The sequence below is a fragment of the Mirounga angustirostris genome, unplaced genomic scaffold (assembly GCF_029215605.1).
Source record: "Mirounga angustirostris isolate CCGP_5_RB_7025 unplaced genomic scaffold, mMirAng1.0.hap1 SCAF_17, whole genome shotgun sequence".
Taxonomy (NCBI): Eukaryota; Metazoa; Chordata; class Mammalia; order Carnivora; family Phocidae; genus Mirounga; species Mirounga angustirostris.
In genome coordinates, this window is record NW_026991725.1 from 1,118,260 (window position 1) to 1,131,126 (window position 12,867).

Genomic DNA, 12,867 nt, shown 5'->3' on the forward strand with positions numbered 1-12,867 from the left:
GATCCTTCTGTCTGGACCCTGACGACCACAAGAGGGCCAAGTCTTTGTTGGGGTGTGTGTGGGGGGGGGAGTGTTTACAATAGGTCATTCCTGGCCTCAGCTCTCCAGTGCTTGGGCCGATGAGTCACTGTTGGAAAAGGCTGCTGGAGGCGGGGGTGGTGCAAGCCCACCTACCACCATCGCCAATGGCCCCTGCAGCCACCGCTCCTGGAGCCTGACCTCCTAATAAGGCGAAGGAAGGGGACAGTGAAGGCAGTGCCAGCACGGCCCTCGAGAAAAGCCCTCCATCAAGGCCCTGCCACCAATCTGCAGCTTACTCTATGGCTGGTGTTGAACACAGTCCCATCTCCTATTAGGACTCGGTTTTAAATCTCTGCACAAGGACACACACGCACACACACACACACACAAAATCACATCTAGTTTTATAGGCATTTAATAGTTTACCAATTGGTACAATAGGATTTTTTAATATGCAGAAAACATGAATAAATTTTGTTTTACACAGTCTGAGAGCAACAAATCTTACTGTAAAACACAAGAGCAATATTATATACATTCCTTTACTGATTTTTTTTTAAATTGTGTCAATAACTTGTTAACTCTTACTGTTTTCTCCAATCACCACCACCTCTGCAACATTCATATGAAATCAATGCTTGCCTTCATGTCAGTGTCGGGATCAACATCTAACCCGAAGATTTTGTGTTTGTTTCTATCATCTTCAGAGTGAGCTTTACGGATGCCTGAAGGATAGGCAGGACAAGAAAGCAGCTACTTACATGATATAGTGGAAAGATAAAAAGGCCAGTTCAGTCCAGTTGTGACTTGTAAATCCAGCTTGCCCTCCCCCCACCCTACGGAAAACAAAACAAAAAACAAAAACCCAAAACCTTTTTCATCGATTTTGTACATGTCGCTTCTCTACCAGGAGATTCTTCTTTGCATCATCTAGATTAATTAACACATTGGACTTATATACAGCTGGACAGAAAGAGTAACCACTTTAAGTGCCTTTTCCTTCAACAATTTTAATTTCAGTTGCTTAAGGATTATCAAGCCACCACTGTCAACAAAACAAAATATCCTTTACTTTTAAATAGTTTTTCTTTAAATAAATTTAAAAGAAAACTATTTAATGAGTGATTTTACCTGGAAGTTCACACAGAAACAGGAAGAGGCAAACAGGAGAGCAGGGCACTGACAGTAAGGAGACTGGGCTTGGTGATCTAGAGCCAAAGCTTCCAAAGACTACAGCGAGCGCTCCACAGCCTGGACGACTTGCTAACACTAGTGATTTTTAGAGCAGTGCTCTGGGCACACCATTGGTCACACCACACATAGACAAAACAGGACGGTCTTAGTCTCCTAAAGTGCAAGATGCCATGTCAAAAAGCAACTATTCTCCAAGCAATGTCTACACCACAGTTTCCGTGGCTTGCACGTTCAAGAGTGCAGCTAGGACTCCTTGGGCACATTATTAAGGGTGGCACTGGAATGTCTGTTTTCACACACACAAAGTCAAATAATCATCTGAGGATGCAATTCTACCAGCTTTTATTTCTTAAATAAGTGGCCAATCTGATTGAGAAAGTGACAAAGCAGCAATGAACCTCTAAACCAATTCATAAATTCCTCCACTTACAATCCAAACCAGTAACCTCATCATTGTACTTATCCCAGGCAAGGCACAGGGTCAGACAGCAGACAGAGAAAACGGAGGCAACAGGAAGAAAGGGCATCGACAGGGCGGTGTCAAACAACAGTGCGGGAAACCACGCACCTCCGACTCCGGATTGTGGATGGATCGCTCTCCCCCACCCCCTTCATTATTCAAACAGGGCTCGTTACATTTGGATCCAGTTGAGGACCATCCCTGAGATTCAGTGTTTGCTGCTTCTTAAATGGAGGATGTCTGGTAGCTCATCCAAGCAGCAGGCTGTGGCAGTCTCCCAAGTAAGGATAACTTTGTTTACAGAGTAATATTGTTTCTCCTCGTCAACGAAGTCACTGTATCCTGCAGGGGGGGGGAACCCAGCGGACAGCAGCTTTGTTAGCTTTGTTTCCTCCTACATCGGTACCATTTTTTCCTTTACTGTTCGTATCTATGAGTGATTTCTAGATGCTGTGGCTTACCCTTAAACAATTCGTGTTGCTACATGCTAAAAATGAATTAAAATACAAGACATTTATACATGTATAAACAAATGTTAAGATGCACCATTTCTATGTATTTATATTTCTTAAAATAGGACAGGAAATAGCAGCAAACGAGAACAAAGGTATCTTCCATAGCTTTTGTAGAAAACTCCAGTCAGAACAGCTAAAGGGAAACAAAATAAGACTTCTGAGTGTGAGCAGGGTTGTGAGGCAATATTGTCCTGAAAGTTATTCTACTGTATTTAAGGAATTAGCTTAAGTTGTAATTTTTGTCTTCAAAAATAGCCATTAGTTCTCAAAACACTTTTCCTTCCAGAGACGTCGCTCAGGAATTATTAAAAACAAAGCAAACAAACAAAAAGACACAAGTTAGACATAAAGCTGCTTCTAGTAAACATAAGGCCTAGTCTCCGTGTATCTAGAGGACACTAACTCTAACCCTTTGTCTTTTTCAGGAACCAAATTTCCATTAAATACTAAAAGGGACATTTAAAAAAATCACATATTATGCAAATGAATAAAATGCAATTCAGTGTAAGTTTCTTTGTTAAACTGTCTTTGTTATTTCTTTGTTAACTTTTCAAATGACCTTTAAAAAAAAGCTGTTGGTTAGCTAAGCAATGGAATTATTTATTTAATAATCTGCAATGAAATATTGTTTCCAAAGTCATAGATAAAAATTCTCTTAAACCTACTTGTAAGTAACTTTGGATCACAACATACATCAGGCTGTGTAAAATGCTGAACAGCCAAACGGTGGGGGAGGGTGTGTGTGTGATTTTCCTTTTAACTGGGAAAAATTCCCACAGAGTCAGACCTAGTTTTCAGAAGCATTAGGATCAAAAAGGGCTTGTTCTAAAGCATGGTATTCCACAGCAAAATTTATTCTACTTGTATGTTTTAGCACTTCTTCAAAAACCCAGGACCCAAAGATATGGAGGTTTTATGTGTGTGATATACATATACAGACTTATCCACTTATAGATAGGCCCATATAAACATTTATATATAAACAAAAGGTGAAAACACAGTACATTTTTATGCATGCTCCATTAAACCCTGTCTTTTTTTTTTTAACGTGTAAGTTAAATACAGTTCAAATCGGGATCAGATTCATGTTGAAAAACAAACTGCTGTATTTCTCCCACTTCTTTAAAATGGGCAAACATAACCTTTTCAATATCTGTCATCATGTAATGCACATTGCACATCCCTAAAAAACATCAAAACAAATAGTGATTTGTACCATGACACACTCAATGGGAAGATTAAATTCTACTTGGAAGTCACATCACTATACAGTCTAATAGTATGGAGAATACAACTAGAAGTGTGTCTAGTGTGAAAAATAGAAGCTTAGAGTATTACAGTGTTTTGTTAACCTGTTTACAAAGCATTAAAACCCAAATGAAATAAATGATTTGCTATTAGCTGCTGAGATTTTTCTTATTTGAGATTTACAGTCATTTTCTTACATAAATATACCACTAGCCTCTGCTTGATAGGCTGCCAAAACAAATGTATCCTATTGATTTGGCAAATGTGTCATGACAAAAATTCCAATGTGTAATCCCCATTAATTACATAGATGGTTCAGAAGATCTTGAATTGTAGCCTTATCATCTAACATCCTTAAAGAAGATTTATTAAGCACACTTAAGTGATGTTACATAGATACACATTTCAGAAAAAGCCCTAATAATCACCACTTTTCCCCAAATGAGGCCATCAAGTCAGGCACCAACAGATAGCAGAAAGAAAAACAGGAATTAATAATCCAACAGAAAATGACACTGTCAACTATTCAGTTTAGTGCCCTAAGTTCAATTTATTCAACTTCTGCCTTCTTAGGCCTGGTGTGACCAATGCCAGCCCAGGTTTTTAAACCCTATGTACTTCTAGACAACGTATGTAAATTTACAGTATACAATTTGGATTCACCATGCATGAATACTTTGTGTGTAACATTTAATAAGCTCAATCTACATCCAGAATAATTTACATGAAAGGACAATATTTATTTAAACAGAGCTCAATGGGGTAACCATGGTATCATCAGAGTGCATCCAGAGGAAAAATGGGAGGAGGGGCCAAATGAGACTCAATCAACGGCACTCCCACACCTTTACTGTTTGATCTACACTGCCAGTAACCACATATGGTGCCGTCTTATGGAAATCTGAAAGAAAAAGAAAAGGCTTATTTTAAATCCAGATAAAATTTTTAACAAGCCACAAAATAAGCAAGTCCAAGTGCCAGGGATACTCATTTTTTTCTATATATACCCGCACACCCATCCCTGGTTTAGGGAAGCTGAGATGTAATAATTAAGTCCTATGTTAACATTTCAATAAAAATCCCTCCCCCATTAACACCCATCCCAACTAAATCTGAATAAACACTCAAATCTAACAACAAGGGTAGGCTCAATGTATCTACTTACTTAACTTACTATGTTTCTGGCTTAGTACTAATGCTTTATATTCATATTTAATTTTTGTAACAATCCTTTGAGATGGGCATTAGTTTTATTTTTATCATTAGATCCATCAAACCTTAGGTGTATTATATTTTACTGTATTCACTATTTTAATTCTAGATTCAGGTCCAGATAATACTGAGGATATTTATTAAACTTAAATACGATTCTGTGAGTTCCCAGTACATGGTAGTATATACCTGCCAGAGGAGAAAAAGGCTGAGTAAAATTTACTTTGAGAAACTTACAAACTAGTAGGGGAGGAAAATTACCCATCAGAGTGGTTAGTAAGCATCCTCTTCACAATCCTAGTTTCCAAAACCAATGTTGTGCATGGAGAAAGTAATTTTTTTATTATAAGGCTGATGATGGAGAGAGAGAGTTAAGGAAAGGAGAATTTAAAACAAATGATAGGAATCCACAAAGTTTTTAAACTGTCTTCTCTAGTCTGTCCTGAAAGCACACAGTCATTTCTTACCTGGAAAATTCCACACGATTACATAAAACTGTTTATGCCTGGCACTCCAAAACCTAATTGCTTAGAAAGCTCATTACTCGTACATACCCAAGGAGGTAACAAAGTGTTCATGCGCATTGAGGGTCTTCATGCATCGCTTGTTCTTGTAATCCCACACACGTAGGGTCTTGTCATCAGCACAACTCAAAATAAACTTCCCCCCAGAATGGAACAGAACTCCACGTACCCAGTTATCATGACCCACCTTAAAAACAAAAAGGTATTTGACTTAATAAAGGGATAAAGTACATAAACAGCACCTAGAAAAATAGTAAGTCATTACTCAAAGTGCAATAAAAAATGTCAATGTCAAAAAAGAGCCACTGGGATAATTGGAGAAATTGAGTATGTAGTATTAATGTCAAATTTCTTTTCTTTTTTTAAAAATCATTTTCTTAAAGTAATCTCTACACCCAATGTGGGGCTTGAACTCATGACCCTGAGATCAAGAGGCACATGCTCTACCAACTGAGCCAGCCAGGCACCCCAATGATAAGTTTCTTGAGTATTATCGTTTTATTGTGGTTATACAGAATACCTTTATTTTTAGGAGATACAATTGTCATGGTATCTACAACTAACTCTCAAATTGTTCAGCAAAATGTACACACACACACACACACACAGGAAAATGTTGGCAACTGGTGATTCTAGGTGAAGGATACACAGGTATTTACTGCATATCCATCCATACATTCATCTATCTACATCCCCTAACCCAGCAGTTCCAGTTCTTGCTATTTACCCTAAGAAATAAAATTAAGAAAGGCCCAGAGATTTATTTAACAAAGATGTTCATCAAAGCACTGTATGTAATCAGTAATAAAATATCTAACAACATGAGCAGTGTCACATACCTCCTAAATTAAAGGTTTGCTACAAAGCAATATGTACAATATGATTATCATTTTTATATAAAAATCCCCATCATATTCATCTACATAGAAATTAATGAAAATGGCTGAGAACTGCACAGTCCAACAGGGTAGCCATTTAGTCACATGTAGATTTTTTTTTTTTTTTTAAGATTTTATTTATTTGAGAGAGGGAGTATGAGAGCAGAGTGAGGGGCAGAGGGAGAATCAGACTCCCCACTGAGCAGGGAGCCTGATGCAGGGCTCGATCCCAGGACCGTGGGATCACGACCCGAGCCGAAGGCAGACGCTTAACCGCCTGGGCCACCTAGGTGCCCTTCACATGTAGCTTTTTAAATATAAACTAACTAACATTGGGGCGCCTGCGTGGCTCAGGCGGTTAAGCGTCTGCCTTAGGCTCAGGTCATGATCCCAGGGTCCTGGGATCGAGCCCCACACTGGGCTCCCTGCTCAATGGGGAGCCTGCTTCTCCCTCTGCCTACAGCTCTGCCTACTTGTGCTCTCTCTTTCTCTGTCAAATAAATAAACAAAAATCTTAAAAAAAAAAAAATTAACAAACATTAATACTATCAGCAATTCAGTCCTTCAGTCTCAGTAGCCACAACACTGGATAGTATAGATACAGAACATCATCACAGAAAGTTCTACTGGGCAGCCCTAGACTAGAAAATATACTTGGTAGGTATTATTACGAGTTTTATGAGGGTGATTTTTATTTTCTTCTTTTAGCTTTTCTGTATACTTCTAATTTTTCTACAGTGTAAATAACCATATTGCTTTTGTAAAAGAACTAAAAAAAGGGAATTAAAAAAAAAAAAAAGATGACCAAGGTGACATATCCTTTGCCTTGACCCTTATTTAAAATACTTTGTTCTAGGGGCACCTGGGTGGCTCAATTGGTTAAGCGTCTGCCTTCGACTCAGGGTCCTGGGATCAAGCCCTGCATCGGGCTCTCTGCTCAGTGGGGAATCTGCTTCTCCTTCTCCCTTCTGTCCTCCCACCCCTGGCTTGTGTGTGCGCTCTCTCTCAAATAAAATCTTAAGAATGAAAAAAAAAAAAACTGTTCTATTATAGTGACCTATAAAAGTCACCAATCACTAGACGTAGAAGCTTCAACAAAAGTTAAATTACATTTCCGTGACTACACCAAAATAAAGCAGTAAAAAGTACCCTCCTTCAGCTGAAAAAATAGGAGCCAGAAACCTCCGGGGAAATTAAGGTGACCTGTGTTATTACAGGAGAGCAGAGCACATGCTTTTTTTTCTTTTTTAAAATATATTTTTTTTCTTTTTCTTTTTTTTCTTTAAGATTTTATTTATTTATTGGAGAGCGAGCGAGAGAGAAACAGCATGAGAGGGGAGAGGGTAAGAGGGAGAAGCAGGCACCCTGCTGAGCCGGGAGCCCAATGCGGGGCTCGATCCCAGGACTCCGGGATCATGAGCTGAAGGCAGTTGCTTAACCAACTAAGCCACCCAGGCGCTCTAAAAGATTTTATTTTTGAGGACTCTCTATACCCAACATGGGGCCCAAACTCACAACCCTGAGATCAAGAGCCTCCACACACCACTGACTAAGCCAGCCAGGTGCCCCATACACACTTTATGATTTTAAGTGTAGATCATCTTTTTAAATAGCGATATAGCATATCTGAGCTCAGAATACTACGAGAGAAAAGTTTAATTTTCTAACCAATTTCTTTTTGTTTTTTTAAAGTAGGCTCCATGCCTAGCATGGAGCCCAATGTGGGGCTTGAACTCACGACCCTGAGGTCAAGACCTAGGTTGAAATCAAGAGTCAGACACTTAACCAACTAAGCCACCGAAGTGCCAATTCTTGATGATACTTCCAAAGTGTCTACCATATCCTACAGAGAGACAATCACTTCAAGGTATGGTTAGTACCTAAAGAAATCTCTAAAACAAACATGGATGCCAAATTACAAAAAACTGCTACTGAATTAATGCCCACAGATTCCCTCAGAACTTCCTTAGGCAAATAAGAATGTCCACAATGCTGTACTATCATTTATATATATATATATTTTAAAGATTTTATTTATTTGTGAGAGAGAGAGCATGAGCAGGGTGAAGGGGTAGAGTGAGAGGGAGAAGCAGATTCCCCACTGAGCAGGGAACCCGCTGTGGCACTTGTCCTAGGATCATGACCTGAGCTGAAGGCAGATGCTTAATAACTGAGCCACCCAGGTACCCCTGAAATAACATTTCTAAGTCATAAAGCTAGGTAACAACATTAACATCAGAATGGTAAAATAAACCAAATAAAGTGGACCATGTGAACAAATAGATAATACTTAAAAGGATTCATATTAAAATTAAATACAGTGAAATACAGAAACAGTTTAAAAAATGAATGAGACTAGGGGCGCCTGGGTGGCTCAGATGGTTAAGTGCCTGCCTTCGGCTCAGATCATGATCTTGGGGTCCAGGTATCGAGCCCCATGCCAGGCTTCCTGCTCAGCAGGGAGTCTACTTCTCCCTCCCCCAACTGCCCCTCCCCCAACTTGTGCACGCTCTCTCTCTCTTAAAAAAAAATGAGTCTATAATAATACTGTTTATCTCGCATAGGAAATATATAATTTTTAAAGATACAGTAAGCTAGGATCTCCCTCCTGGCATTAACTGGCTTTGTAGATCCTTTATATAAACATGACATTCTACAGCAATAATTTTCCTATCACTGTAACAATGGAATTACAAAAGTTTAAGAAAAAATGTCTTTACAAGAAGTTCTTTTAAAGCCTGCAATAATTCAGATTATTTAATAAGATATCACAAGGCATCTAACCCAAAAAGGTATAAACCTAGTTAAAACACAAAAGAAGCAGTAAGATTATGCAAACTTACTAGGGTCATAAGGCACATGCCAGTACTGACGTCCCACATCTTAATAGTCTTGTCTCTGGATCCAGACAGTAAGAATGGCCCAGGCTTGCCACTTTTTTTAGTCTATAAAAAACATACAAATATTAAGTTTCCCATGTAAGAAGTTAGGTGAGGACTTTAAATGACTTCTAGCAATGATCTATATTTCCAATTTTTATAAAAATGTAATTTGGGGGGACAAATATTGTACATGTTTATTACACAATCTGATGTTCTGAGATACATATATATTGTAAAATGATCATCATAACCAGGTTAATTAATATAGCCATCACCTGGTATAAACATTCCCACCCCCCCCCTTTAGGTAGTGAGAATACATTTTTTTTTTTTTAAGCTGGTAAGAATACTTAAGGTCTACCCTCTTAGCAAATTTCAAGTATATGACACAGTACTGTTAACTGTAGTCACGATGCTGTACAATTAGATCTCTAGGACTTATTCTTCAGATTTTTCTCTATTGAAATACATAGGTCTTTTGACATATGCAGGCTGTTACAGAGGAAGGACCCAGATAACATAAAAACAGAGTATCTCTACTAAGATTAAGATTCAGTTTCTATAATACTAATGGGATGATAAATTTACTGTTCAAGACTTCTGTAATCAAGAAAAATTTAAAACTATGTAATTAGGTCTATATAAAATCCAGACAGAATCAAATTTATGACATGGTAAGTAACCACCACCAGAGGGCAGTAAAAAGAATTTGAAAAGACAACCAGTTAGCCAAAATCTAAAGAAGTTACTATAGAAACCTCATTTTGGAAAAACAGTTGTTTTTTTGGGGGGGGAGGGGGAAGATGGGGCAGAGATGGGGGCTTTGGGGGAAGATTCTCCTCCTTCATTTATTAAAATGTAATTTAAAAATATCCACAATAGAGGGAAACAAGCCATAAGTGACTCAATGATAGAGAACAAACAGGACTGATGTGACAGAGAACAAACAGGACTGATGAAGGGAGGTGGGTGGGGGATGGGCTAGATGGGTGATGGGTATTAAGGAGGGCACTTGTGACGAGCACTGGGTGTTGTATGTAAGTGATGAATCACTGAATTATACTCTAGAAACCACTATTGCACTGTATGTTAACTAACAAAAGCAAAAATCCCCAATAGGACTATCTATATAAAAGACATGTGGTCAATTTTGGCTCATGCAATTTATTCAAAGAAATAATATTCTGTAACTTGTTTTTAAGTTATTAATCATAAAGACTGAAATCATGAAAAGTGCAAATTAAGAACCATGAAGAAATATAATAAAACTCCAGACTAGAAAACCCAAAAGACTCCACCAAAAAATTGCTAGAACTGATAAGCAAATCAGTAAAGTCGCAAATGTACAAAATCTGTATTTCTGTACAAAATCAATGTACAGAAATCTGTTCCATTCAATAATGAAGCAAGAAAGAGAAATTAAGAAAACAATCCCATTTATAAAGGCACCAAAAATTAATAAGATACCTAAGAATAAACCTAATCAAAGAAGTGGAAGATCTGTACTCTGAAAACTATAAAACACTGATGGAAGAAACTGAAGACAACACAAAAAACGGAAAGACGTTCCATGCTCATAGACTGGAAGAACAAATATTGGTAAAATGTTTATACTACCCAAGGCAATCTACACATTTAATGCAATCCCTATCAAAATACCCAACAGCATTTTTCACAGAACTGGAACAAACAATCCTAAAATTGGTATGGAACCACAAAAGACCCCAAATAGCCTGCTTCTCCTCCTCCCACTCCCCCCTGCTTGTGTTCCCTCTCTCGCTGTATCTCTCTCTGTCAAATAAATAAATAAAATCTCAAAACAAACAAACAAACAAATAAAACCCTATGATCCAGTAATTGTACTACTGGGTATTTACCCAAAGAATTTAAAAAACCCACTAATTCAAAAGGATGCATGCACCCTTATATTTATAGCAGCATTATTTACAATAGCCAAGACATGGAAGCAACTGAAGTGTCCCATCAACTGATGAATGGCTAAAGATGTGATACACACACACACACACAATAGAGTATTATTCATCCCTAAAAAATGGGAGAAAAAAAAGAATGAAATCTTGCCATTTGCAATGACATGGATGGAGCTAGAGAGTATAATGAAATAATCAGAATATAAGTCAGAACACTATAATGAAGTAAGTCAGAGAAAGACAAATACCATATGATTTCACTCCCATGTGGAATTTAAGAAACAAAACAAACGAGCAAAGGGGGAAAAAATGAGAAAGAGACAAACCAAGAAAACAGACTCTTAACCACAGAGAACAAACTGATGGTGACCAGAGGGGAGGAGGGTGGGAGGATGGGTGAAATAGGTGATGGGCATTAAGGAGTGCACCTGCGATGAGCACCAGGTGATTAAAATAAAAACTTAAAACAAACAACCAAATAAATAAAACTCCAGACTCAGTGCTTCTAGTGATCAAGAGTATCAAGAGGACTCCATATGAAATATTCTTTAAAATAAATATTTAAGGACTGAATTGTATTCCACCATAAATTTATAAATAAAATAATTACATTCATTAAAGGCAATTCTTCTAAAAGATAACTTTAACTTCTCCCATTAAGTTTTACTTTGCATAGGTATACTAACAATGACATTTCTGATAAATTTAATGACCACTTTTACTCTTCAGGAGAACCTACCATCCCCACCACAAGTCAGCTGACAACAATAATCACTGGTTAAAAAATATAAATACTTCCACAAGTTCAAAAGAGTAAAAAGTTTCAAGATTCAGAATTTTGGGATGCAGATTTGTCAATGCGTTAAAACTGCCCTGAAACTGAGAATCAGAAAAGTTACCTAAGGTTCTGATATCATCAATAAAATCATGAAATGACATATAAATCACATACCTCAGATCCTGTTGCTTCAGAGATGGAAGAATATGAGCTTTCTGGAGCCCAGGAAATACATTCTACCACATGCTCATGTTCTCGAAGCTCAGCCTTGCATTCCTTTGTTGCTACGACCCATACGCGCACAGTCTGATCATTGGAACAGCTGGCTATCAGAGTGCCGTCCTGATTTGGCCGCACCATACGTACCCATTCTCTGTGTCCTGTGAATGTCTTCACACAGTAGCTGTCAAAATAAGTAATAATTTACATTGTGAATGGCAAATTGGGCTACTTCCCAGAAGCAATATAAAACTAGCTATGCACTGGAATGAAGAGGTTGGCACCAAGTTAGAGTAATCATATGCAAGTCAACAGAATAAATGTACATTCACGGTTAATAAAAGATGGGGACAGGCTGGAAAATCAAACATCAATCAAAATGTGCTGATGGCAGTATCATTAAGGAGCTAACCAATCAACACATTCTAGAACGTAAAATAGAGAGAGAATAAAATCTTCCAAAACTAAACACACACAATAAACCTAACAAAAATATTTATAGCCTTGTTGGGAAAAAGGCACACTCTACTAATCTGGATAAAACTAGTAGTAGGTTAAGGTTTTACGATAACAATCATGTGTCATTCTAAGCACAACCAAACTCAGCCTAATAAGGGAATACCTGCACAAATGTTATTTACATTTTATTTCAACCCACAGAGAAATCACGTAAAAAAGACCACAGAGAGGGACGCCTGGGTGGCTCAGTCGGTTAAGCGTCTGCCTTCGGCTCAGGTCACGATCCCAGGGTCCTGGGATCGAGTCCCGCATCGGGCTCCCTGCTCCGCAGGGAGCCTGCTTCTCCCTCTGCCTCTGTCTCTCTCTCTGTCTCTCATGAATAAATAAATAAAATCTTTAAAAAAAAAAAAAAAAAGACCACAGAGAAATAAGCCACTGGGGGCGCCTGGGTGGCTCAGCCGGTTAAGCGTCTGCCTTTGGCTCAGGTCATGATCCCAGCGTCCTGGGATGGAGCCCTGCATTGTAGGGCTCCCTGCTCAGTGGGGA

The 12,867-nt window shown here is 38.2% G+C and overlaps 1 protein-coding gene across 5 annotated transcripts in view; it reads right to left on the reverse strand.

The window, feature by feature from the left end:
• Positions 1-420: 420 nt before the first annotated feature.
• Positions 421-12,867, reverse strand: part of PAFAH1B1 (platelet activating factor acetylhydrolase 1b regulatory subunit 1) — an 87,580-nt gene continuing 75,133 nt past the window's right edge. For all 5 annotated transcript variants that reach the window (XM_045889646.3, XM_045889649.3, XM_045889647.3 and 2 more), the window contains 4 exons: positions 11,818-12,046; positions 8,896-8,997; positions 5,205-5,361; positions 421-4,339 (listed from right to left, as the gene is read on the reverse strand). In XM_045889646.3, coding sequence (XP_045745602.1) covers positions 4,266-4,339; positions 5,205-5,361; positions 8,896-8,997; positions 11,818-12,046 — 562 coding nt within the window. In that variant the 3' untranslated portion in view covers positions 421-4,265. The remainder of the gene's footprint in view (positions 4,340-5,204; positions 5,362-8,895; positions 8,998-11,817; positions 12,047-12,867) is intronic.